General features: G+C 45.2%; 1 protein-coding gene across 1 annotated transcript; it reads left to right on the top strand.

The window, feature by feature from the left end:
* The first annotated feature begins 15547 nt into the window (after positions 1–15547).
* LOC100193156 (Speckle-type POZ protein) lies at positions 15548–16857 on the top strand. The gene has a single exon (NM_001138313.1). The coding sequence runs from the start codon at positions 15560–15562 to the stop codon at positions 16667–16669; it is 1110 nt and encodes a 369-aa protein (NP_001131785.1). The 5' UTR covers positions 15548–15559; the 3' UTR covers positions 16670–16857.
* Positions 16858–27897: the final 11040 nt, after the last annotated feature.

The following is a 27897-nucleotide window of genomic DNA, read 5'->3' on the forward strand; positions in this document are numbered from 1 at the left end:
CTCCTCCGTCGGTGGGGAAGACGTCGTCGATTCCACCGCCAGTGGGCGGATTATCGGACGCCATTGTCGCTGTCGCGCGGCGGGGGAAGGAGTATCATGTCGCAGCTGCCGTCGAGGGACATGAACTCAAGACTCCCGAAATGGAGCACCGTCCCAGGCTGGAAAGGTTGCTGGAGACTACCCATCTGGAGATTGACGGGAAGTTGTTCGTCAACACGCAGCAGGCCCCTACCTGGTGCGCCAACTATCGGCGTTTCGAACCCGGGGGGTCCCTGGACCGACGAGTAAATTATCGCCACGTGCCCCAGCCCAGATGGGTCGGCGCGAAACGGAGCGCGAAGGGGGGAGAGAAGCCGGAGGGAGACAGGCGTAAAAGGGGAAACCCACGGCCTTCGTGTTTGTCCCGCGCCTAGGTCGGGTGCGCTTGCAGTAGGGGGTTACAAGCGTCCGCGTGGGAGAGAGCGAGAGGCTTATGCGCGTGCCGTCCCGTCCTTCCCCGCGCGGCCAACCCTCTGTAAGAGGGCCCTGGACCTTCCTTTTATAGGCGTAAGGAGAGGGTCCAGATGTACAATGGGAGATGTAGCAGTGTGCTAACGTGTCTAGCGGGGAGGAGCTAGTGCCCTGAGTACATGCCGTCGTGGCAGCCGGAGAGGTTTTGGCACCCTGTTCGTGTGATGTCGTGGCAGTCGGAGGAGCGCTGGAGCCTGGCGGAAGGACAACTGTCGGGGATGTCGAGTCCTTGCTGACGTCTTCTTGCTTCCGTAAGGGGGCTGAGAGCCGCCGTCGTCATGGGGCATGCGGGGCGCCATCATTACTTGTTTACCAGGGCGAGCCAGATAGGACGCCGGTCTTGTTCCCCGTAGCCTGAGCTAGCTAAGGGTAGGGTAATGATGGCCCCTCCTGTGACGTGGTCGGTCCAAGCCCTAGGGTCGGGCGAGGCGGAGGCTCCTCCGAGGTCGAGGTCGAGTCTGTCTTCCGAGGCCGAGGTCGAGTCCGAGCTCCTAGGTCGGGCGAGGCGGAGACCGTCGGCTGAGGCCAGGGCTGAGCCCGAGCCCTGGGGTCGGGCGAGGCGGAGTTCGTCGTCTTCCGGGGCTGAGCCTGAGTCCGAGCCCTGGGGTCGGGCGAGGCGGAGTTCGTCGTCTTCCGGGGCTGAGCCCGAGTCCGAGCCCTAGGGTCGGGCGAGGCGGAGTTCGTCGTCTTCCGGGGCTAAGCCCGAGTCCGAGCCCTAGGGTCGGGCGAGGTGGAGTTCGTCGTCTTCCGGGGCTGAGCCCGAGTCCGAGCCCTGGGGTCGGGCGAGGCGGAGCTTCCTATGGCGCTCAAGGCCGAACTTGGCTGCTGTCAGCCTCACTCTGTCGAGTGGCACAGCGGTCGGAGCGGCGCAGGCGGCGCTGTCCTCTTGTCAGGCCGATCAGTGGAGCGACGAAGTGACTGCGGTCACTTCGGCTCTGTCGACTGAAGGGCGCGCGTCAGGATAAGGTGTCAGGCCACCTTTGCATTAAATGCTCCTGCGATACGGTCGGTCGGCGTGGCGACTTGGCCAAGGTTGCTTCTTGGCGAAGACTGGGCCTCGGGCGAACCGAAGGTGTGTTCGTTGCTGGAGGGGGTCCTCGGGCGAGACGTAAATCCTCCGGGTTCGTTGCCCTTGCCCGAGGCTGGGCTCGGGCGAGGCGAGGTCGTGTCCCTTGAGTGGACCGAGCCTTGACTTAATTGTACCCATCAGGCCTTTGCAGCTTTGTGCTGATGGGGGTTACCAGCTGAGATTAGGAGCCTTGAGGGTACCCCTAATTATGGTCCCCGACAGGAAGGAAAAGAAAAGATACTACAAGAAGAAGGGTGGCGATGAGAGGTCCACCGACTCCTCCTCCGACGAGGACACCGCCAACATCGCCGTCACCAAAGGCCTCCTCTTCCCCAACGTCGGCCACAAGTGCCTCTTGGCAAAGGATGGCAAAAAGAAGAAGTTAAAATCTAGAGCCTCCACTAAATATACGACATCTAGTGATGAGGGTAGCTCTAGTGATGATGAAGATGATTTGCTTGCTCTTTTTGCCAACTTAAACATGCAACAAAAAGAAAAATTGAATGAATTGATAGGTGCCATTCATGAGAAGGATGAACTCTTGGATAGCCAAGAGGAATTCCTTATTAAGGAAAACAAAAAGCATGTTAAAGTTAAAAATGCCTATGCTCAGGAAGTAGAGAAAAATGAAAACTTGTTCAAAGAGCTTAGCATTTGCCATGGCACTGTCTCTAACCTTAGAACTGAGAATGCCAAATTACTTGCTAAGGTTGAGAAGTTAAATGTTTGTGATGATTCAATTGCCAATCTTAAAAATGATAATGCTAGTTTAATTGCTAAGATTGACAAATTGCATGAATCAACTTCTAGCCTTAAGATTGAGAATGATAAATTAATTTCTAAGGCTAAGGATTTAAATGTTTGCAATGTTTCTATTTCCTGTCTTAAAGATGAAAATGCCATGCCAAAATCTAAGATAGATGAATTAAAATCTTGCAAACCCTCTACATCCATTGTTGATCATGTTTCTATTTGCATGAGATGTAGAGACATTAATGTTGATGCTATCCATGATCACCTAGCTTTAATTAAAGAACAAAATGATCACATAGCATAGCTAACTGCTAAAATTGATGAGCATGAGATAGAAAATGAAAAATTTAAATTTGCTAGAAGCATGCTCTATAATGGGAGACGCTCTGGCATTAAGGATGGCATTGGCTTCCAACAAGGAGACAATGTCAAGCTTAATGCCCCCAAGAAATTGTCTAATTTTGTTAAGTGTAAGGCTCCCATGGCTCATGATAACAAGGGCTATATTTTATATCCTGCTGGTTATCCTGAGCACAAGATTACGAGAATTCATGCTAGGAAGTCTCATTATGTTTCTCATCATGCTTTTATGTACAAGAATGAGGCATCTAGCTCTGGGCAATCAACCCATGTTAAATTGCCTAAAAAGAAATCTCCTGTTGCATCAAATGAATCCAATATTTCATTTAAGACGTTTGATGCATCTTATGTTTTGACTAACAAAACCGGCAAAATAGTTGCCAAATATGTTGGGGGCAAACATAAGGGCTCCAAGACTTGTGTTTGGGTACCCAAGGTACTTGTTTCTAATGTGAAAGGACCCAAGACCGTTTGGGTACCTAAGAACAAGGCCTATACTTGTTTTGTAGGTTTATGCATCCGAGGGCTCAAGTTGGATCATTGATAGCGGATGCACAAACCACATGACAGGGGAGAAAAGGATGTCCTCCTCGTACGAGAAAATGATGATCCCCAAAGAGCTATCACATTTGGGGATGGAAACCAAGGTTTGGTCAAAGGACTTGGTAAAATTGCTATATCTCCTGACCATTCCATTTCCAATGTTTTTCTTGTAGATTCTTTAGATTATAACTTGCTTTCAGTTTCTCAATTATGCAAAATGGGTTACAGCTGTCTTTTTACAGATATAGGTGTTACTGTCTTCAGAAGAAGTGATGATTCAGTAGCATTTAAGAGAGTATTAGAGGGTCAGCTGTACTTGGTTGATTTTAATAGAGCTGAGCTCGATACTTGCTTAATTGCTAAGACTAATATGGGTTGGCTCTGGCATCGCCGACTAGCCCATGTTGGGATGAAGAATCTCCACAAGCTTCTAAAGGGAGAACACATTTTGGGACTTACCAATGTTCATTTTGAGAAAGACAGGGTTTGTAGCGCATATCAAGTAGGGAAGCAAGTTGGTACCTACCATCCACACAAGAACATCATGACGACCGACAGGCCGCTTGAACTACTCCACATGGATCTATTCGGCCTGATCGCTTACATAAGCATCGGCGGGAGTAAGTATTGTCTTGTAATTGTGGGTGATTATTCTCGCTTCACTTGGGTATTCTTTTTGCAGGAAAAATCTCAAACCCAAGAGACCTTAAAGGGATTCTTGAGACGAGCTCAAAATGAGTTCAGATTAAGAATCAAGAAAATAAGAAGCGACAATGGGACGGAGTTCAAGAACTCACAAATAGAAGGCTTTCTTGAGGATGAGGGCATCAAGCATGAGTTCTCTTCTCCCTACACACCTCAACAGAATGGTGTAGTGGAGAGGAAGAATAAAACTCTACTGAACATGGCGAGGACCATGCTTGATGAGTACAAGACTCCAGACCGGTTTTGGGCTGAGGCGATTAACACCGCATGCTACTCCATCAACCGGCTCTACCTTCACCGAATCCTCAAGAAGACATCATATGAACTCCTCACCGGTAAAAAGCCCAATGTTTCATATTTTAGAGTCTTTGGTAGCAAATGCTTTATTCTTGTTAAAAGAGGTAGAAAATCAAAATTTGCACCTAAGGCTGTAGAAGGTTTTTTACTTGGTTATGACTCAAACACAAGGGCATATAGAGTCTTCAACAAATCCACTGGATTGGTTGAGGTTTCTTGTGACATTGTGTTTGTTGAGACTAATGGCTCTCAAGTAGAGCAAGTTGATCTTGATGAGCTAGATGATGAAGAGGCTCCATGCGTCGCACTAAGGAACATGTCCATTGGGGATGTGTGCCCTATGGAATCCGAAGAGCCTACACAAGCACAAGATCAACCGTCATCTTACATGCAAGCATCCCCTCCAACTCAAGATGAGGATCAGGCTCAAGACAATGAAGATGAAGATCAAGAGGATGAGCCACCTCAAGAAGAGGACAATGATCAAGGGGGAGATGACAATGATCAAGACAAGGAAGATGGCCAAGAAGTACAGGGTCAAAGACCGCCACACCCAAGAGTCCACCAAGCAATTCAAAGAGATCACCCCGTGAACTCCATCCTCAGCGATATTCATAAGGGGGTAACTACTCGATCTCGAGTCGCTCATTTTTGTGAACATTACTCTTTTGTTTCCTCTATTGAGCCATACAGGGTAGAGGATGCACTAAGAGATTCAGATTGGGTGCTGGCAATGCAAGAGAAGCTCAACAACTTCACGAGGAATGAGGTATGGCATTTAGTTCCACGTCCTAACCAAAATGTTGTAGGAACCAAGTGGGTTTTTCGCAACAAGCAAGATGAGCATGGCATGGTGACAAGGAACAAAGCCCGACTTGTGGCCAAGGGCTATTCACAAGTCGAAGGTTTGGATTTCAGTGAAACCTATGCACCCGTAGCTAGGCTTGAGTCAATTCGTATATTACTTGCCTATGCTACTTACCATGACTTTAAGCTTTATCAAATGGACGTGAAAAGTGCCTTCCTCAATGGACCAATCAAGGAAGAGGTCTATGTTGAGCAACCTCCCGGCTTTGAAGATAGTGAGTACCCTAACCATGTGTATAAACTCTCTAAGGCGCTTTATGGGCTCAAGCAAGCCCCAAGAGGATGGTATGAATGCCTAAGAGATTTCCTTATCGCTAATGGTTTCAAAGTCGAAAAAGCCGATCCTACACTATTTACTAAAACTATTGCAAATGATTTGTTTGTATGCCAAATTTATGTTGATGATATCATATTTGGGTCTACTAACAAATCTACTTGTGAAGAGTTTAGTAGGATAATGATTCAAAAATTCGAGATGTCTATGATGGGGGAGTTGAAGTATTTCTTAGGATTTCAAGTGAGGCAACTCCAACAGGGCACCTTCATCAGCCAAACCAAGTACATTCAAGATATACTTACCAAGTTTGGAATGAAGGATGCCAAGCCTATCAAGACACCCATGGGAACTAATGGGCATCTCAACCTCGACACGAGAGGTAAATCCGTAGATCAAAAGGTTATTCAGATGCTGATTGGGCAGGGTGTAAAATTGATAGGAAGAGCACATCAGGGACTTGTCAGTTCTTGGGAAGATCCCTGGTGTCTTGGGCTTCAAAGAAACAAAACTCAGTAGCTCTTTCTACCACCGAATCCGAGTACATTGCCGTAGGCCATTGTTGCGCGCAATTGCTTTGGATGAGGCAAACCTTCAGGGACTATGGCTACAAGTTGAGCAAAGACCCTCTCCTATGTGATAATGAGAGTGCAATCAGCATGGCGGATAATCCCGTTGAACACAACCACACTAAGAACATAGCCATTCGGTATCACTTTTTGAGGGATCACCAATAAAGGGGGGATATCGAGATTGCTTATGTTAGCACCAAAGAACAATTAGCCGATATCTTTACCAAACCACTAGATGAGAAAACCTTTACCAAACTTAGGAATGAACTAAACATTCTTGATTCTCGGAACTTTGATTGATACTTTGCACACATAGCTCATTTATATACCTTTGATCATATCTCTTTTATGCCTATGACTAATGTGTTTTTCAAGTAAATTTCTACTAAGTCATAGATTGAAAGGGAAATGGAGTCTCCGGCGAAGACAAAGCTTCCACTCCACTCTATCGGTATTATTTACCCTTCGCCGTCACTCCGCATCACTCTCCACATTGGTATAATCTTCAGTCATATTACTTGTACCAACAGGGATAAAGTAACAAGGGCTCTGAAAAGATTCCGTTTTTGGCAATTAATGCCAAAGGGGGAGAAATATAGCCTTAAGCAAAAGGACCGCACCACCACCAATTTCAAAGTTTTTTAAAGAAGTTTTCAATTGGCATGATGAAATTTTTTTAGTAGACATGTTTCAAATTGGTATCTAAAATATTTGATCTTCTTTCAATTGGTAAAACCCTCTTGAACACTAAGAGGAGAATTTCATTCAGGGGGAGTTTTGTTCAAGTCAAAGGAAAAGCATTTGAAACAGGGGGAGAAAATTTCAAATCTTGAAAATGCTTCTCATAATCTTATTCATATACCTTTGACTATTTGCAAAAGGACTTTGAAAAGATTTTCCAAAAGAATTTGCAAAAACAAAACTAGTGGTGCAAATGTGGTCCAAAATGTTAAAACAAAAGAAAGCAATCCATTCATATCTAGTGAAAGTATAAATTGGTTTAATTCCAAGCAACGTTTGCATTTGCCTTAGGCAAACTAGTTCAATTCTGCACTTATATATTTGCTTTGGTTTGTGTTGGCATCAATCACCAAAAAGGGAGAGATTGAAAGGGAAATAGGGTCAAACCTTTTCCTAAATGATTTTGGTGGTTGAAATGCCCAACACAAATAATTGGACAAACTAGTTTGCTCTAGATTATATGTTCTACAGGTGTTAAAGGTTCAACACAAACCAATAAAAATATCAAAGTTAGGGTTCAAAAGAAAGGAGCAAAAGAAACCGAAGAGAACCCTGGTCTGGCGCACCGGACTGTCCGGTGCACCACCGGACAGTGTCCAATGCACCAGGGGCGATCGACTCAAACTCTTCACCTTCGAGTTTCTGGAGTGCCGCTCCGCTATAATTCACCGGACTGTCCGGTGTGCCAGCGGAGCAACGGCTAAGAAGCGCAACGGTCGACTGCAATGGTCGCCTGCAAACGTGAAAAGTGCGCGGACAGTTCGCGCAGAGTCAGAGCAGCGCCCGAAGGCGCACCGGACAATGAACAGTGCCTGTCCGGTGCGGCACCGGACTGTCCGGTGCCCCTGAGTTCCAACGGTCGAAACCATCAGAACCCTAACAGTTGGGTGACGTGGCTGGCGCACCGGACAGTGTCCGGTGGCGCACCGGACTGTCTGGTGCGCCCATCGACACACAGCCTCCCCAACGGTTGGTTTGGTGGTTGGGGCTATAAATACCCCCCAAGCACCACCACTTCAAGCATCCAAGTTTTTCAGACATCTCATTCAATACAAGAGCTAGTGCAATCAATACAAGACATAATTCAATAGAATCAAAGCCTCTCCAAGTCCCAAATCCACTCCAAACAAATAGTGACTAGAGAGAGTGTTTTGCTCGTGTTCTTTGAGCTCTTGTTCTTGGATCGCTTTCTTCTTCCTCATTCTTGTTCTCAAGACACTTGTAATCAAAGCAAGAGACAACAAGTTTTGGTGGTCCTTGTGAGGGGTCTAAGTGACCCGTTTGATTAAGGAGAAAGCTCACTCGGTCTATAGGTGACAGTTTGAGAGAGGAAAAGGGTTGAAAGAGACCCGGTCTTTGTGACAACCTCAACGGGGAGTAGGTTTGCAAGAACCAAACGTCGGTAAAACAAATCACCATGTCACTCGCTTTATTTCTTGGTTGATTTGTTTTCACCCTCTCTTTTGGACTGGGTTTTATTTCTAACGCTAACCCCGACTTGTAGTTATGCTTTAAGTTTATAAATTTCAGTTTCCGCCTATCCACCCCCCTCTAGGCGAATTTCATTTCCTGTCATAGATGCAGACATAAACACACATGTAGTGTAGCGGTAGCTACTCTTGGCCTTTGCTTGAGTGGTCACGGGTTCAAATTCCCTTGAGGACATGTGTGTTTTTTAATTTTAGCTAGACGTGGGTTGTACAGGGGAATGGGAATGGGCTTTGCGGGGAGGGGGAATGAGAAAGACAGAACAAAGAATGGGAACGGTAGAACATAAAATGATGGCAGAACATGGGAATGAGAAACACATAACAAGGAATGAGAATGGTGGCAGAACAGGAATGATGGCAGAACACGGAATGGCAGACTACTCTTACAGTCTTAATAAGTAGTATATATATAGATAGTATTTAGAGCCCTGGGCTCTATTTAACTACAAGAAGCCCCGACTAGGTGTGCAGACCACACCAGACCCTTTTTGGCTTATTGTACCTACCTGTGCTTACGCTAAATTATAATACGAGTTATGCTGATGTGTGTATCAGTTTATGCAAATATAGTCTGCGCATATTACGTGAATCGGGCCCACGATCTTGCTCACGCGCTCACAATTATCCAGTCCCACGCTGTCACTATAAAAACACCCCCACGCCACCAGGGATTAGGTTTTAGCGGCGGCGGCGGTTCCCTCGGGCGTGCGAGCAGGCGCCCGTGAGCAGGAGAGCCCCGGCCGCCGCGGCGCTCTCCAGTCGGCGGATTGGCGAACGTGGAGGGGGCGCGAGGAGGAGGAGCCTCAGCGTCCGCGGCGGTACAGCTTCAGGAGGCACCGGTCGGGCGCGGCGGAGTGGGCGGCGGTGGTGCTGTTCATGGTGCTGGCGATCGTGGTGCTGCTGGGCGCCGTGGCCATCCATGTGGTGGTGCTGCTGCTGCAGCCCCGCGCGCGGCACCGTGCTCCCCTTCAAATGCATCTCCAAGTCCAAGTTCTTGTTCTTCTGACCGTCGTGCCCTCTGTATTGTCTAGTGGCTACTCTTCTGACCTCAGTTCCATGGCCGGGCGTGAGCGTGACGGATCAAGATTCAGGAACAGCAAATGGCTTCATCGTTTTCTTTCTTGTCTTGGGTTCGTTCAGTTATTAATTCACCCCCATGTCGCATGTATAGGTCGGCAAAAAAAAAAGATTTTGTCTTGGGTTCTTTCTTATTGCATTTTACGCTTCCACTAAAAAGCAAGTGCCACATTCGTCGTTTTAAAACAGATCATTGATTTACGCTAAAATTCGTATCCATTTATGCTGTTTCGGATCACGTCTTACGCTTAAATCCACTTGACCTAGAATCGAGCACGATCGGAGCGCGATTTTAACGTCGTAATTTAGGCCACATTCGTTGTTACAAAATAGATTGATGATGTACGATAAAATTTGTACCCATTTACGCTATTTGGTTCACATTTTACGCTGAAATTTGACCAAGCCAAAATCCGTGCACGATCGAACGTGATCAATCTACGCTGTTTTAGCTAATATAGGATTTACGCTAAATTTCGTATTCATTTACGATGTTTTAGCTCACATTTTACGCCGAAATCTGCCCTAGCCAGAACCCGCGTACGATTGGGTGCACGCGATTTTCACGCTGTAATTTTGCGCTTCGTTTGCTGTTACAAAACAGATATATGATTTACGCAAAATTTCATACTCATTTACGATGTTTTAGCTCACGTTTTACGCTGGAATCCACCCGAGCAGAACCCGCGAACTGCGGCTGTAAATTAAAATTTATTTCCTTCTACTAATGCTCCTCAAACCGTAACTGTCCCTTTCTTTACGCGATTATGCAGCACTGTCTTTCCTTATATCAAACCGGTCAAGATTTATATATTGCATGGTTTATGCTATCATGTTACACATCGTTATGCAGTCGTAAATGGTGTGCACATGGTAATATTCGTTTCCGTGAGTCAAGGTACAAAAGATTCCTTCTATGCATGATTTATGCACATTACACATATATTTATGCGTGCGTATATCGCCTGGCGCACGTGGACGAGCGGCTGTAAAGTTGTGTTTGTTTCCTCCCGTAACTGCGCCTTTATTTACGCGCACGAAGAGCACGTCTTTCCTTATCTCAAAACCGGTGGGAGATTTTAAATGTTTGCATGGTTTACGCTATCATGTATCACAGCGTTATGCAGTCGTAACCGACAAGCACATGCAAATATTCGTTCCCGTGATTCGTGGCATAAAAGATTCCATTTATGCATGAGTTATGCACATTTGTACATATATTTATGCGTGCGTATATCGCATGTCGCGTCTCAGCCGGGATACGTGGCTATCCTATGCATGGCTGACGCAAGCTGGCGTCCAGTGGGCTGAACGCGACCCGATCGGCCTCCTGGCTGGGGCTTCACCCACTAACGGAAGCCCAGGGCTTCCATTACCTCTTCCCTATATATATATATAACTGACCTTTACCAATTGGCCTGCAGTGTATACCATACTCATCAAAGTACTATCCTGAGTCAATTCAGCGACTATAACACCCTGAATTCAGGAGTATAATTTTTTCTAATATCCACCAAATTCAGGTGTTACTCTCTCATTTCTTTGCTTTTCTTCTCTTTTTCCTAAAAATGGAGAATTATTTTTCTTATATTAACATAGACCTAGTGGAATAAGCCCTAGAGGTGCTTCGTTGCATTCATGCCATTGAACGGTGTTTCTAAGTGCAAAATGTGTTTGAAACATGTTAGTATAACTTATAGAAGCGCTCGGTAAATTTTCATATTTTTCAGAATATTTTTCTATTTTCTGGAAACCAAAATCTATTTATTTAAGGTACTTAAAAATGTTTTTAAAAACTCTAAGTACGTTTTTTGAGTTCATTAGGCGCCAAAACAATTATAGAAATTTTTGGAAGCATCTATAATATTTTGAGCACAAAATATGGATTTTAGGCTTTTCAGAATTTTATAAATGGTAAAATCCGAATTTGAACCGAATTTCCATCTCGTTCGAACCCCAACTATATATACATGTCCACCTTCTTCTCGTCGAGCTCATTCCAGAGCATGAAACGGTTTCCTCAAATTCAACTCCCAGCTCCCCGGAATTGCTCGCCGAAGTTCAGTGCGGTTTCAACTCCGGCGAGCAATTACTCCCAATCCGTGCATCGCCTACGGAATCCGAGGGCACCGCTGCGATCGTTTCGTCGATGGCTTCGTCTGGGCACGTCCCGTTTGTCGATCGGACCTCCGAATCTCCGTCAATCGACAGTTTCCTCTTCGGCTCTGGTGAGGGTCTTCTTCCCCGGTGAGAAACCTCTATTGTTGCATCTAGGTTTCATCGTTTCTCCTTTTTCCCGTCCATGCAGGGCCTCCCTCTCCCTCCCCTCACCTCACCGGCAGCGGCGCCCCTCCCTCCTCCTTCCCCCCCGGCGCGGCCCCCCTCTCCTCCCCCGGTGGCGACGCGACCGCGCCTGTCCTGCGCCCCACGCCCGGTGGCCCTCCCTACGCGCGCAGCCCCCTCCCCTTCCCCCTTCCCCCCTCTCTTCCATGGATGGGAGGAAGAAGACGTGAAGAAGAGGATGACAGTTTCGTAATCCAGTCCGTGTTTCGTACGCACGAATTTCACTCTAGTTTAAAATAGTGATAACTTTTGCGTTTTAAACCCGATTCGATCCATTCAAGTTGGTTAGATTCGTATTAAAATTATCTTCATGTTAGAAGTATTTTTTCCTACGGTTGCATATTTAATTTAATTTATTTCAACATTTGTTTACCGATGGCTAATCAAACATCGTTTCAATTTTAAAATCTAATTTAGGAATTCGATTTGCGCATTTATAATTAGTCACCAACATGATTAACTTTAACTGAAATATTCTTTATTAATAATTGTTTAGATTAATCATGCTATTTATTTATTAGGTTTCGCGTATCGTGTTGGTCTGCATGTCGTGCGCGTACCGAGCGCTTGCCGCAGTGCTGTTTTGCGCGCGTCGTCGCGTGTCGTTCACGAGTGTCGCGCGTCCTGTTCGCACGCGTGGTCGCGCGCCGTTCGTGTGTATCACGCTTTATCTGCACGAGATTAAATCATTTGCTTATAATCACTCGTGTCACTTAATTAGTTATTTATTTAATCATCCACAATTAAAATAGTAGGTTAGTCAAAACTAAGTAGTTTTAATTTATATTTCATAAATATCAATTAATATAATTACATCGAATCAAATGTTTTAACTAGTACTTGTTTAGCGTAAACGCAATAACTTCTCGACCGTAGCTCCGACCTCATGTTTCTTTTCGTCGTGTGACCATAGTAGCGAGCTCTATTTTTGCATGTTTTATTATGTTTTTCTTTGAATGGTGTAATGTTCTTATGCACATATATGTTTGTTTGCTTGTGCCTGTTCGTCTTCGCTTCGCGTTGCGATTAGATCATGATTCGTTTCCGAGCTTCGAGGAATCGACGGTCAAGCTTCAGCGATCAAGTGGTCAGGTTCTTCGAGTTCTACAAGGTTGAAGGCCCTGAGCATCTGTTTGGTGAAGGCAAGTGTCCTCTGACCAATTATATCTCATTCACTTTATAATTCATTGCCCCACATAACATGAACAACCTGAGGATTGACTAGTATTCTGTTTTCCTGTCCTTGTTTACCATTTGGAAATCGGCTACTATGATTAGTATTATGCTATTGCTTTACTCTAATCAATCATGATGAGAACATTTATGATATGTTGATGATATCTTGATTATGACGATGAGCTTGTGTTACTTTAGGGGACTCAGGCTGTTTCCTGAGCACCTCTCCATAAGGATCTGTTCGTTGAGAGACCACCTGGAAAAACAATGCAGCCATAAGGGTGGTATGGGACGCCCTTAGCTAATTAATTTGATGAACTTGCAGGTGTAGTTGGCTTTGCTGGAGGGCCATCAATGGGGGACGGGACATAGTGCTTGCTCTGCTAAGGGTGGGTGCCGAGGTTCATTCGATTTGGTTTTGTTAGTCACCCACCTTAGTGAGGAGTACTGTGTTTGTACTACTGGTGAAACCTAATGAGCAACTGCACACCAGGGAAATCTTTGTAAAGGCTACGTAGTGATACCCTGCCAGGCCACCTAGGTAGTGGTCAATGGGGAGTAACGCTCTCCAGTCAGAAAGGGAATCACGACTCGTGGGTTAAGTCTACAACCTCCGCAGAGGAATGAATCTGATATATCAGTCGTGCTCACGATTAAGAGCGGCCTTGGGATTCTTTTTGATTAGAGATACAAATGATCTAAGATGCTATGGTTCTATTTATGGTTTTGGTTTGATGATGATAATGATGTTCCTCGACGAGGAAATGATTCACGAGTTGGTTATTTCTAAAACTTGGCTTCTACTAATAATAAATACGTGACGAACTAAAAGCAACTGCTTTGACCCTAACCCCACATAAAGCTAGTCCACCTCAGCCAAACGAGACATTTGCTGAGTACGTTGATGTGTACTTATCCTTGCTTTCACAAAACACTAGGTTGCTTTAGGGCAACCTATGCTCAGGTAAAGAAGGAGAAGAAGGCATCGGGCAGATCTTCAGGAGTTCCAGGTCTTCGACGAGTTCGAGGATTAGGTTAGCGATCTCCTCTAGTTAGCTGCCTGTGGTGGGTTTGTTTACGTTGGCTACATTTCTATTATGTGCACTTTGATTCATATTATGTAAATGACTCTAGTCTTTAATATTTTACTTACTCTTTATTGTTATTTGAAGCATTATGTTCTGATGAGTCAGTTATGTAATCGCCGTGTACATGAATTTTTAATCCTGGCACGTACATGATTCACATTCGGTTTATCTTCTAAAACTAGGTGTGACAGCGACTATGAGTATTTACAATTCTGAGAGATATATGCAACACAAGCATGGATGTCCTATATAGGACGATTAAAGTGGTTCAATAAGAACACACAATGGTTTTTCAGACCAATATAGTGAAAATTTTCTTAGTAACCTATCTATGTACTCGCAACTTCGTGTTGCTAGGGTACTAGCCATTTATCTCAAAGTTCGCTTCATGTCGTTCAGCGACAAATAACAATGTGTCAACATTTGGTTGAGCAATGTATGGCTGAGATTTCTAGCCTTTATTCAATTGGTAAGGTCTATTTAATGACTAACATAATCCCATGTTGTGATATCTTCTATGCCAAAGGGGCTTTCATGCATTATATTTTATATCTTCGGGTTATTTCGGATAAAACTTTATGCACGAGGAAAGAGCTGAGTATTAACTTATATGTGTTTCATTTATTTTAATTTAATTTCCTAGATTTATTTAGAGCTTGATATAATATTGATGCCAGTCAACACAATCAAATAAAATATAGAGCCAAAAAATTGTTTACGAATGTTGCACATAATGTGACTTCAGGGAACAACCCACCACAATCCACGCGAGTACAAACTCTAGCATATCTAGTGTCAACGCATGTGCAGCCATCAGACCTACAACATCATAGCAAGCTTTCGTAATAAGCGCAACAGGCGTGTGCCGGGTTGACGAATAGTTGATGTAGATCTGATCCCGCAGCAACATCGATGTAGATCGTGCTAATAATGTTTGAATAACTATGTTACCACAGATCACTAGACCTGCTCCCTTTCCTCCTATCAGCAGTTTAGGCGCGAGAAGATGTTAAAGACCTGTCTTCCTTCCAGAAGCAAAACAAAGGAACACATGAGACACGAGATGTAGGGTTATGTCTCTGACATCTTTTTTATCAGTCTCTTATGAATGGGCACCTTATATAAAGACGTGATACCTATCAGAGACAAATTCGGTATTTATCTATATAATCCTAATTAGGGTTACTTGACATTCTCAGTCAATCATGGGGATAGTAGAATCGTGGGTGTAGTGTATGATGTAGCTGACGCGGCAGCGGTTTTGATCGGACACAAAATGACGTAGAAAATTAGATACAACCAGTGGACATGCCGATTCAAATGACCGGAATTTTTTTGTCTGTAGGCCGAAATAGAGGCCTGCCATAGTATTCTATATTCTATAGTATGTATACTCGCAAGGCTGTACTTTGGTGTTTTTTCGTTCGGTAAAAAAAAAAGACTAAATGAGACTAAATACTAGTCACTCTAATCAAACAGACCATCTGGACGAAACAGAGGACGTGGTGAGCCTGATCGACGTGGCCCATATTTCGGCCCAATAATACAAACTGGGTTGTGTTTTTGGGAACTCTGTAAATCGGGCTAGAAAAAAGGAGCCCAACACCGGCGACGACCCATGGCCAGCTCCTTTTTCGTTTTGCCTTCCCTTTCCAGTTTCCGCGCCGCCAGTTCGTGCCAAACCCTACTCCAAAATGGAGTCCAAAATGCAGGGAGGGATTGTCATGGCTGGCGGCGGCAAGCCGTCCTGGTCTGCCTCGGCCATCGTCGCCACTGTCGCGAGTGGGTACCACATCCTCAGGATCGATGGCTACTCCCACACCATGGGGACCCCCACAGGAGAGTACATCGCGTCCCTCCCGTTCACCGTGGGCGGCCATCGCTGGCACATTCGCTACTACCCCAACGGCAGGAGCTCGGAGACCAAAGAGTACGTCTCGCTTTCTCTCTATCTCCACGACTGGGTCGCTGAGACAGTGAAGGCGCGGTTCAAGTTCCGTTTCGTCGGTGACGTGGCGGAGCAGCCGTTGATACTGGGAGGACTGCATAGCTTTGATAATATTGACAACAATTGGGGGCGCCCCGAGTTCATCAAAAGGAAAGATTTGGAAGAGTCGAAGCATCTCCTAGACGATTCTTTTTCCATTCGGTGCGATGTGGTCGTGCCCACCAACGAAGTCCGCGTGGTAGCCACTGCTGCGGCTGCTATGGTTTCCGTGCCCCCATCTGACCTGCACCAGCATCTCGGCATTCTCCTGCTGACCGAGAAGGGCGCCGATGTGGTGTTCGACGTCGCCGGTGAGACGTTCGCCGCACACCGGTGCGTGCTCGCAGCCCGTTCGCCTGTCTTCAGTGCAGATCTCTTTGGTGCGATGGAAGAGGGGGGCCACACCGGAGGCGTGGTGCGCATAGAGGACATGGAACCTCTGGTGTTCAAGGCATTGCTCTACTTCCTTTACACCGACTTGTTAGAGACAGAGACGATGAAACAAGGTGAAGACGGAGACGATGAAGACGTTTTGTGTCAGCACCTACTGGTCGCTGCGGACAAATACAACTTGGAGAGGCTGAAATTGCTATGTGAAAAGAAGCTGTGTGAGTGCATCCATGTGGGCACGATAGCAACCATCCTGGCGCTCGCTGAGCAACACCGCTGCCATGCACTGAAGAAGGTCTGCTTCCATTTTCTCAGCTCTCCTGCAAATTTGAGGGCAGTCGCCGCCACTGACGGCTTTGAGCATCTGAGCAGAAGCTGCCCCTCTGTTATGGAGGAGTTGGTTGTCATGCTCAGCAACTTGGTGTAGAAAACTGCACAGTAGTTGTGCATCCTAGGAGATTCTCAATCTTTTGGTGCTTTTGCCAGTTGACTTGACTGCGTATGTGCCGCTCTCCACCAATTCGCAGCGGGTGATTTTGTTAGCTGCTAGCTTTGAATATCCACAACAAGTCCGTCTATGTGCTTAATGTTTAATTCTCAGAAGTTGGAATGCACTATAGCTCTTGCTTTCTTATTAAGTACTACTCTATCCAACCACGTGAATTAGTCGTCGTTTTAGATTTATCTTAAGTCAAACTATTTAAACTTTGGCCAATAATATATATATATAATTGTTTTAAACTACAGGAATTACATATTATGCTAGTCATGATACTTTTATGTTGTCGGTTAAAGTTGATAGTGATTGAATTAGGATAAATCTAAGACGGCTAAATCACAAGAGATGGCAAACTAATTTAAAATTGCTGTTGTGGCGGTCAATAGGTCCTACACTACATAGCGCTGCAATATTTCGCGACCAACCAAACCAACATTATGGGGCTGTTTGGTATTACGCCTAAACTGCCACCTCCCGCTACACTTTTGCTGCCGCAATTGTGGCGGCCGAATTGGCCGCCGCGACTTAGGCGCGGCGCCTCGCGTCAGGAACCAAACTGGCCCTATATGCGTTAGGTGAGTCGCTGCAAAAGCAAACGTAGTGCGAACAACATACTTCACATGTCTAGAAAGCAGCGAGTTAGAACCGTTTTTTTGGGTGGTGACCATTGTTAAACACAAGCTCACAATAGCGGTCACCTAGATCTACACATACATACATAATTTGCTCCTTTCCTGGTTCCACAAACGTTTGGCATTAAAATGCACGCCTCTGGGCTCAAAAGCCACCTCCGGGTGCAAAATCAAAATCGTCTCGGGGCGGCGCCAGGCTAAAATAAAATCTAGGCGAAGATGCCTCTGAGCACAAAAGCCACCTCTAGGTGCAAAACCGTCTCAGGGCGGCACCATTTTAAAATAAAATCTAGACGAAGACGCCTCTAGACGCAAAAACAGCCTTCGGGTGCAAAACCGTCTCAGGGCGGCGCCAGATTAAAATAAAATCTAGGCAAAGACGTCTCCAAGCGCAAAAGCCGCCTCCAGGTGCAAACAATGCCTCAGGGTGCCGCCAGTATAAAGTAAAATCTTAGCAAATGCACACAACACTAAATTAAATTATGACGAAGACGCCTCCACATATGCCCACAGGCGACCCCTGATTAAACCAAAATACCGTTCAAGACAACCAGAGGTGCGAAGCCCTTCAAGAGCACAATAAAACAAATCGTGGTAACATACACCTGTGGCGCGGGGGCACCCACGAATAAAAGGTCCATCCTAAGGCCGCCACCTATCCCCCGTTGGTAAAGGGGAGAGGGCAACATTTCATTTTTATTTCTGTCGATCGGAGACAACCGCCAACATTGCTAGAGTACATTATTAGTACAAACACCATTCTCAGCATTGACGATGTCACCATTACATATTCGCCAGGACCCACAATCAAGGACTCGGGGCTCCTCCTTCGGTATAAGACCAGCCTCCCTATATTCACACAACATGATCAAGCTCCCGACCTCGCTAAGTAGCCCAAGGGCAGACTCAACACAATCTGAAGCACGACTACCACTAACAGCCCCCGTCAAAACTCGACAGGGACCCAAATCAACATCGCCAAATTCGCTGGCCTTAATACACACATTCTTTCCTAACATTGGATCAACTAAATTGAAATATTCCTGGCGTTGGCCACCACCTTGCCCCCGGGTAGTCCGGCCAGCGCCATGCCCTCGCGGAGGATGTCTTTGCTCAGAGGTCCCAACGTGAGTTCGACGCACCCCGTTCACTTCAACAAGACCCATAGATGCCTCAGGGGCCTCCGACGCCACGACATCCATCGCGACAAAAAAGTCTAAGTCTCTGTTGGATGAACCGTCCATTTCCACAAAAAAACCTAAGTTATCATCATCAATCGATGACTACGAACCAAAGAAATCGTTGCCACTATCAGAGTTAGACAGACTTCAGCAAGCTAAATGGGTAACACATAGGACATCATCCATCAGGATTTCCTCCTTGACCAAAAGGATGTTAGGGTTACTTTGCGCAGGCCCTCGGAGAGGAACCTGCGCAAAAGCATTATTCCAAACACAACATTAGCCCCTACAACTGCTCAAATCAAAAGGACTCCCATCAGAACAAATTTACACCTTCACAGTGTCAGCAACATTAGACGAAGGCTCGGTGGCACGACCCAGCAGGTGACTCCTCCGCCAATGGTGCACATGTAGCTGTGGCAGAGTCGGCTTCCGTGGTATCCGGCTTCTCAGACCTCGCGTCCCCTGGCTTCTCGCCTCACCCGCCCCCTCATAAGCCTCCTTCGCCTATTACTAAAAGGTTAGAAAAAACAATAAAATAAACCAGGCACAGAGAACCGAACGCCTACCTTTTCCAGCTCCACCACTGAACGCTTTCAAGAAACTTCACCGAATGAAGGTGCGCATCGGCCTCCTTCAAAACCCCTTCATTGATCCTAGAGACATCAACCTTGCCACGTGTCATGATAAAGGAGTGCAAAACCTCCCACCCCCTAGCTCCCGACGCGGATATCCCTACAGACCCGAGGCACCGAACGCCGTCCTTGCGGAGTCCATTGTCAAGAAAAACGTACTCAGCGGCGGCACCATCATAGGAGACTTCATAAGTATCTCCACATCGTTGAGGTCGTAGTCCTCCACGGTCAGGGGAGTAGCGCCTCTGGTAGTCGCCTCGACTGCACCAACGTCGACAATAGTCTTCGCTCCTTTAGGAGACTTTGTAGGGGTGGACACTCCAGGCACCGATACCTTTCTTTTCTTCGAATAGCCGACCAGGTTTACTACCCCGTATACCAGAGCGAGGGCCTTCCCCTTCGGGTCCATTGCTGTAGCAATGACATCGAGGAAGTTATGCGAGTAAGGGAAGATAACCAACTCCGTCACCGCGCGAGCCAGAGCCACATCCTCGCAGCTGCACACCACGGTCGCATCTCTCACCACCCACCGTTTTGCGCTACCCGAATCAACCCTTACTGGAATCAAATCTTTTCCTAATTTACCCCCGGTGACTCAATTAGCGAAGTCCTCCGTGGCTTGAACTCCTACGTCATCCAACGACCAAGACGGTTCGCTCATCGCGGCAAGATCCGCGGAGAAGGTTTCAGAGGCATCCCACTGTCACACCCGGTTTTAGAAGGCAAACCGAATGCGAACCATGTACGTGCCAAGATCAGAAATTCACGTACACATCAATTACATAATTGGACATCATCACATATTGCTCAAAATAATAACGGAAATAAGTACTTTATTACACCACGATGTCCAAAACATCCACAAGTCATTAACTTTAGTCATAATCAAAGTGTTGTACGAAACACAGTATGGTAAGGCCTTCACAAGCAGCTGACTGGGGGTTTGCCAATAATCTATTCTAGAACTCGTTGAAGTCATGAAACTCCTGAAAGTCCTCCATGTTGCCTTCATCTTCTCCTGAGCACTGGTTGCAATGAGGACAACCTGGGGTTTGGTGTTTTTAAGCAAGGGCGAGTACACATCAACGTACTCAGAAAATGTCCCGTTTGGCTAAAGTGGACTAGCTGTATGTGGGGTTAGGCTTAAAACAATTGCTTTTAGTTGATAAGGTATTTATTGCTAGTAGAGAGCTAAGTTTTAGCAATAATCCCAAGTTATTACCCAAATGGCACTCCCACCAAGAGGAAATACGAGAAACCATAACTATAATCATCGACATTAAGCATCATCATAAAGGTATTCAGAGTAAGTCTAATCAAAGGGGCTCCCAAGGATACTCATAACTTTGAGCACGACTAATATACCAGTTTCTAACCCTCTGCAGAGGTTGCACACTTTATCCACGAGTCATGATCCCTTCCTAGCCTGGGTTGTACAGACCCGATCTTCACTACCGAGGTGAATGGCTAGGGATTCACTATGTAGCCTTTACAAAGATTCCCCAGAGGTCGTAGCCACCAGTTAGGTTTCTCCATTTTGATAAACACAGTACCTTTCCCCATAGGAAGGGTGACTAACAAAAGCATCACGAAAGAACCTCGGCACCCAGCCTCGGTAAAGCAAGTACCGTGCCTAGACCCCATTAACGGCACGACGATGAAGTCGACTACACCTTAAGTTCCTCTAATTAATCAGCTAAGGGTGTCCCAAACCACCCTCATGGTTGTACTGTTTTCCCGGGTGGTCATCCAACAAACAAGTCCTTACATGTCACACCCGGTTTTGGAAGGCAAACCGAATGCGAACCATGTACGTGCCAGGATCAGAAACTCACGTACACAACGATTACATAGTTGGACATCATCACACATTGCTCAAACTAAATAGCAGAAATAGTACTTTATTACATCACGATGTCCACATAGAGTCATTAACTTAACATAGTCATTAACATAATCAAAGTGGGGATACGAAACATATAAGATAAGGACTTCACAGGCAGCTGACTGGGGGTTTGCCACTGAACACAACTAGAACTCATCGTAGTCCTGAAATTCCTGAAAGTCCTCCATGTTGCCTTCACCATCTCCTGAGCACTGATTGCAATGGGGATAACCTAGGGTTGGGTGGTTTTTAAAGCAAGGGTGAGTACACATCAACATACTCAGCAAATGTCCCGTTTAGCTAAAGTGGACTAGCTGTATGTGGAGTAAAGCTTAAAGCAGTTGCTTTTAGTTGGTCAGGTATTTATTACTAGTAGAAAAGCCAAGTTTTAGTAATAAACCCAAGTTATTACTCAAAAGTACTCCCTCCAAGAGGAAATATTAGAAACCATAGTTATATTCATCACCATTTACCATCATCATAAAAGTATCCAGAGTTATTCTAATCAAAGAGGATCACAAGGCTGCTCTTAATCGTGAGCACGACTAATATACCAGTTTTTAACACTCTGTAGAGGTTGCACACTTTACCCACGAGTCGTGATCCCTTTTTGCCTCGGGTCGATCAAACCCTCAAACACTACCAAGGTGAGTAGGCAAGGTTTCACTACGTAGCCTTTACAAAGATTCCCCAGATGTCATAGCTGCCCCTTAGGTTTCTCCAGTTTGATAAACACAATACCTCTCCCCACATGAAGGGTGACTAAAAAAGGCAACACACACTAGTAGGGATCTTATCATCGATGACGTTTGTATTTCATCACGGAATATGCAGGTATCGTCACAGATAAAGATTTGTGACGATTCTGAATTGGTCATAGGGGTTGCGTCACATTTGATCTGTTGTGACAGACTGCCCATTTTCGTCATAGATGTGTATCCATTCTGTGACGAAATACGTGTTGTCATGGAAGTGAATTCATTCTATGATGATCAGGTTTGGTCATGGATGAAGGCACTTTTCCGTCATAATCCGCCGTCTGCCCGGGCAAGCTGACAATGTCGTTATCGTCGTTTGCTTTCTGTGATGGTCCAATTTCGTCATAGATAGAGTCGTGTTTGGTCATTAACAACCGTTTGGAAGGGTCCCGATGGCGTATGCCACGCTGGCGTATGACATCAGCGCTGACGTGGCTAATGACGTGGCAGCTGATGTCACCTGTTGAAATTAACAAGACACGATTTTAAATCGTCTCGGATATGCCACCAGTTTGGTCACAGAACTGCAGAGAATAATTTTATTGGAAATTGCAAAAGATACTAGAACAGAGGAATGAGCACACAATACCATATTCCGTAGATGAATAAAACTAGTATTCCAGTGAGCATACAAACTAAGTGGACAACACTGAACTCAGCTCACAACATCACCACTTGACTTCACATTTCAGTTGAGTTTGCACAAACATAACAGCATATAATAAAAAGTTGCCACCCACGAGCAACTTGAGTTTTTGGGTTCCCTCATGTCAAAGAACATGCCAAACACAACAGCTCTGACCAGCGACCCTCATGTCGAAGAAGAAGCGTTACCATGCAAGGACAAGAGCTTCTTGATCAGCACATTGGTCTCCTCCATCTCCTTGCTGTTCTTCTTTGTTATCTTCTTGTACTCCTCCAACTCCCTTTGTGTCCTCGCTTGCTGTTCCTCAGCTTCTTCACATTTCTTCCTGAGCTGGTCGAGTTCACCTTGAACAGCAGCCGTCGCTTCAGCTGCAAGTTGTTCCTGAAGCTCACTTTGATTTGATGATGATGACTTGGAGGATGCCGGTGTTTTGATGCCAACACTCTTCAGGAATTGGTGTGAGTTGTTCTGGGACAACACCTTGGACACAAGCTGCACACTGGATGATGGCATCTCACCTTCAGCAACAGGTTCAACCCTCAAAGCCTCCATATCAGACTGAAATATCATGGACAGAAAACAGTTACATGTTAATGCTAATGAGAAACAACAAGATGCTAATTGTTAGTTATTGCAATAATTTGAGGAAGACATATGACACAAGGTGTTTATAATGAAATAATAACCAATGCTGCACTGACAGAAACTGATTGCAGTTGGCATTTGCTTTTGAGAGGTAAAAATGAGAGATTTAGGCACAGATGATATCTGATATCATGTTCCTTTCTAGAAGACTGTCAGTTGGACAATCAGGCAATAAAATTTCAATTTTCTGAAAATAAAAAACTGATAAGATGTGACATCTGGTGATGACAAATTATAGTAGATTTGGAGCTGACAATTATGTGAAACTCATCAATGGTGGAAGGATACTAGAGAGTAGCAAAACTCTTCCTAAATCTTTCTTAGTTAGAGATATTGTCCTGCCTAATGTGTTTGATCTCTACCCAATATTTCAAGTGAATGATGAACTGTGTTGCCTCATATGATCTGATAAAAAATACACTAAATAAAGCAAACAAATGAACTTACAAGTGCTTCTCTTGCCGGGTCACTCAGGCCATGTTTGGAGCTGGTATGGCAGGTCTTGAAGGCATCCACTACATCTAGTTCTTCAGTCTGATCTAAGCTGGGTTCTTCTCTATTTCTCTTCTGCTTCTGTTTCGTGGATAAACAATCACAGTGAAGTTTTCTCAGATCAAATGCAATAGAAGTTGTTGAGTGCAAATGTGCAGGTAGTAGTACAAGGTAACATTTACTTACATATGCATGTAAGTGTGCCACTTAGCAGCGAGAACCCGTAGCCTGATGAAACTTGACTTTACTGCGGTTCTGCTTGTTCTTTTCACTTATTTCTGACAAGAGAATGAACATGTCAGTTTAGATCATAAGTTCAAAATGCGAAGATCCATTGGAAACTTATAGTGAAAGAAGAATATATGACAAGATACCCATACCATGTTCTTTGGATCAGACCACTTCGCAACTAGTGCCCTCCACTGTTCATCACTCATGTAAGATACAAGAGAAGTTGTCCTAATCTCATTTGCAGGTACACCATTGAAGTAAATCTGCTTGAGCTGATAACGCTGGTTTTTTACCGCAGAGCGTAGCATATCAGTGCAAGCTTCCTTTGTTGCCTTGTCCTCAGTGTTAACAGACAAGCGCCCCTATGCTTATGACAATTCCATAGTTAGTCAATTCAGGTTAAGCAGTATACAAGTTAACCATAGAATCAGTAATGCACTTACATTTAGCTGCGACCCAAAGCTGTTGTAGTATTTCTGGTCGTCCTTGTAATCTTTCCAACGAGTTAGGATAGGCATGTTTTCCCGAATAATGATGCTAGCCTCTGATGCAAACTTGGCAGCTTGAACGGGTTCATGTGCCCTTTTTTGCCTTCCTCAATAGCTATGGGCAGTCTCCTTTGCCTGTCCAGTTTTTTGCCAGGCCGGGGGCTGTGTCCCACTTTGCGAAAAAATGCGGGCCATGTAGGTCAAGGATCCCACACCGTCAAGTGGTGTACACGTGGGGCGACAATTACTAAAACTCATATGTGACCAATTTATTTCATCATTACGTCGGCCAAACAAGGCAAATTAGCGATAACGATATTAAATCTAATCTGTGAGGAATTTGTTTCGTCAAAAGTTTGTTTCTATGATGTTCCTTTCATTTTCGTCATTAATATTCAAGCCTAATCTTTGTCACTTGTAATTTTTTTACGAAGATGTAAATTTGGTCATAGAATGGTATCAATCTGTGACTGAAGTAACCAGCGTCACGAGAAAATCGTCACTCGTGATCAAATTCTTACTAGTGACGAAAGAACCTCAACATCCAGCTTCAGTAGAGCAAGTACTGTGCCCGGACCCCATTGACGGCACGACGGCGAAGCCGACTACACCTCAAGTTCCTCTAATTAATCAGCTAAGGGCGTCCTATTTCACCCTCATGGTTGTACTGTTATCTCGGGTGGTCTCTCAACGAACAGGTCCTTACAGAGAGGTACTCAAGAAACAACATGAGTTCCCTAAAGTATCACAATTCATCATCATTATCAAGATAACATCATCGTATCATAAATATTCTCATCATGTTCGTTGATTTAAAGTAAAGCAATAGTATGAAGCTAACCATAATAACCCAAGGGGTAATCAAGGACAAGGTAAATACAAAGCTAGTCAATCCTTAGGTTTAAATTAAATAATGCAGGACAGTGAATTATAAAGTAAGTAGGACATAATGGGTCAGAGGACACTTGCCTTCACCAGGTTGCTGCTTAGGGAAGTCTCCGACAACACACTCAAGAACCATGGACTGCTCGTTGTCTACGCAAAGCAATCATTCATTCAACACATTTGGGAAATGATAAAGGAACAGTACACCAAAGATGTGCAATCAAGTGAACACAAGTTTAATAGAAAGATACAAACACTAGAGTGAAATCTAGATTCTAGGGTAGACAAATACACTTAGGGGTTTATGGTTCTCTAATACTGCTTATCTCAGTGGATTACATAACTTACTATAGTTATTTTAATGAATTATTAAAATTACCCCAGGGATGGGCTCACACATTACATGATATTAACTTCACAAAGTTAATCACTTAATTATCATTAGTGTTTTCCTTTTTATTTCCTTTTAAATAATAAACCATTACTTTAAATGCACCTATAACCTAGACATAAAATAAGACACACAAACGGTGAAAGATAATAATTTAAACTGGTAGAGAATAATTTTATGAATATTTTGCAATTTGAACCACCCAATTTATAGTTCATATGCAAAATATATGAAATAAACAAGTTTTGGAATTCAAAATACAAAATCAGACCTATTTCTGTGATAAAAATAAAGTCCAAGGGCTTCTCTGCAAGAAACCAGGGGTCTACGCGCAAGAACACATGCTTGTGGGTTATTTTCTAAAAAGCCGAGGGTCTCTTTAAGAAAAAGACCACGCGAAGGGGTACGAGGTGTTCTCAGCCATTCGATCACTGATGGACGACCGAGACCAAATCTGAGCGCGAGCGCGCGCGCAGACGCGCGGGGGAGCGCTGACACGCGGGCCAGGGAGTTCAGCGACTGGGGGAATGACAGGCTGACCGGTCAGGCCCAGCGCCCGAGGCATAGGCAACTGACAGGTGGGACCCAGGGGCAGGGCGTGCTCCCGCAAAGCGGTATCCAGAGATGTGGACCGCTGGATCGGGGATGAAGAGAGAGGGGAAGGCGGGCGCGCGTCTGGAGTGGGCCGAAAGGCTAGGAGGGGAGGGGTCCAGGGCTTCTTTTGCTTTTTCTTTTATTCTAAATTTCTAATTCCTTTTCTTTTTTGTTTTCTCCTTTTGAATTCAAATTCTAACAAACCACAAATTCAAATTTTAATATTTCAAGCATATGCATCTGAAAGGGAAATAGGCTTACACCTTTTCCTAAATGATTTTGGTGGTTGAATTGCCCAACACAAATAATTGAACTAACTAGTTTGCTCTAGATTATTAGTTTTATAGGTGCCAAAGGTTCAGCACAAACCAATAAAAAGTCCAAGAAAGGCTTCAAATAAATAGAGCAAAAGACAACCCAAAGGCAGCCCTGGTCTGGCGCACCAGACTGTCTGGTGTGCCACCGGACAGTGTCCGGTGCACCAGGGAGTTCCGCTCCAAACTTGCCACCTTCGGGAATTCGGGGAGGCCGCTCCGCTATAATTCACCGGATTGTCCGGTGTAGCACCGGACTGTCCGGTGTGCCAAGCGAAGCAACGGTCGTCCGCGCCAACGGTCATCTGCAACGCTACAGTGAACAGTGAACAATGCAACTGCACGCGCAGAAGTCAGAGCAGGCGCCAGAAGGCGCACCGGACTGTCCGGTGGCCCTATTGTCCGGTGGCCCTATTGTCAGAAGCTTCAACTCACTTGTAATCAAAACAAGAGACACCAAGTTGTGGTGGTCCTTGTAGTGGACTAAGTGTCCCATTTGATTGAAGAGAAAGGCTCACTCGGTCTAAGTGACCGTTTGAGAAAGGGAAAGGGTTGAAAGAGACCCGGTCTTTGTGACCACCTCAACAGGGAGTAGGTTTGCAAGAACCGAACCTCGGTAAAACAAATCACCATGTCATCCGCTCTTATTCGCTTGTGATTTGTTCTCGCCCTCTCTTTTGGACTCGTTTATATTTCTAACGCTAACCCCGGCTTGTAGTTGTGCTTAAAGTTTATAAATTTCAGATTTGCCTATTCACCCCCCTCTAGGCGACTTTCAATTGGTATCAAAGCCTGGTACTTCATTAGAGCCTAACCGCTCGAAGTGATGTCGAGAGCATCCGCCATGAGGGAAATCGGGACCGGTGACAAGTCCGCAAGCTCGGGGAGAACGCATTCAAGGGAGTCCGCCCACAAGCACAAGGATGAATCCTCTTCCTCCATCAAGTCCCAACGGAAGGGTGACAAGAAGAAGAAGATGAAGAAAGTGGTCTACTACGAGACCGACTCTTCGTCACCCTCCACCTCTGGCTCGAAATCGGCATCCGTCACTTCTAAGCGCCATGAGCACAAGAAGTATAGTAAGATGCCCCTTCGCTACCCTCGTATTTCAAAGCGCACTCCATTACTTTCCGTCCCATTAGGCAAACCACCTATGTTTGAAGGTGAAGATTATTCTATGTGGAGTGATAAAATGAGGTATCACCTAACCTCACTCCACAAAAGCATATGAGATATTGTTGAGTATGGAGTGCAGGTACCAAAGAAAGGGGACAAGGATTATGATTCGGAGGAGGTCGAACAAATCCAACACTTCAACTTTCAAGCCACTACTATACTCCTCGCCTCTCTAAGTCGAGAGGAGTATAATAAGGTGCAAG

The sequence above is a fragment of the Zea mays genome, chromosome 2 (assembly GCF_902167145.1).
Source record: "Zea mays cultivar B73 chromosome 2, Zm-B73-REFERENCE-NAM-5.0, whole genome shotgun sequence".
In the NCBI taxonomy this organism is placed as follows: Eukaryota; Viridiplantae; Streptophyta; class Magnoliopsida; order Poales; family Poaceae; genus Zea; species Zea mays.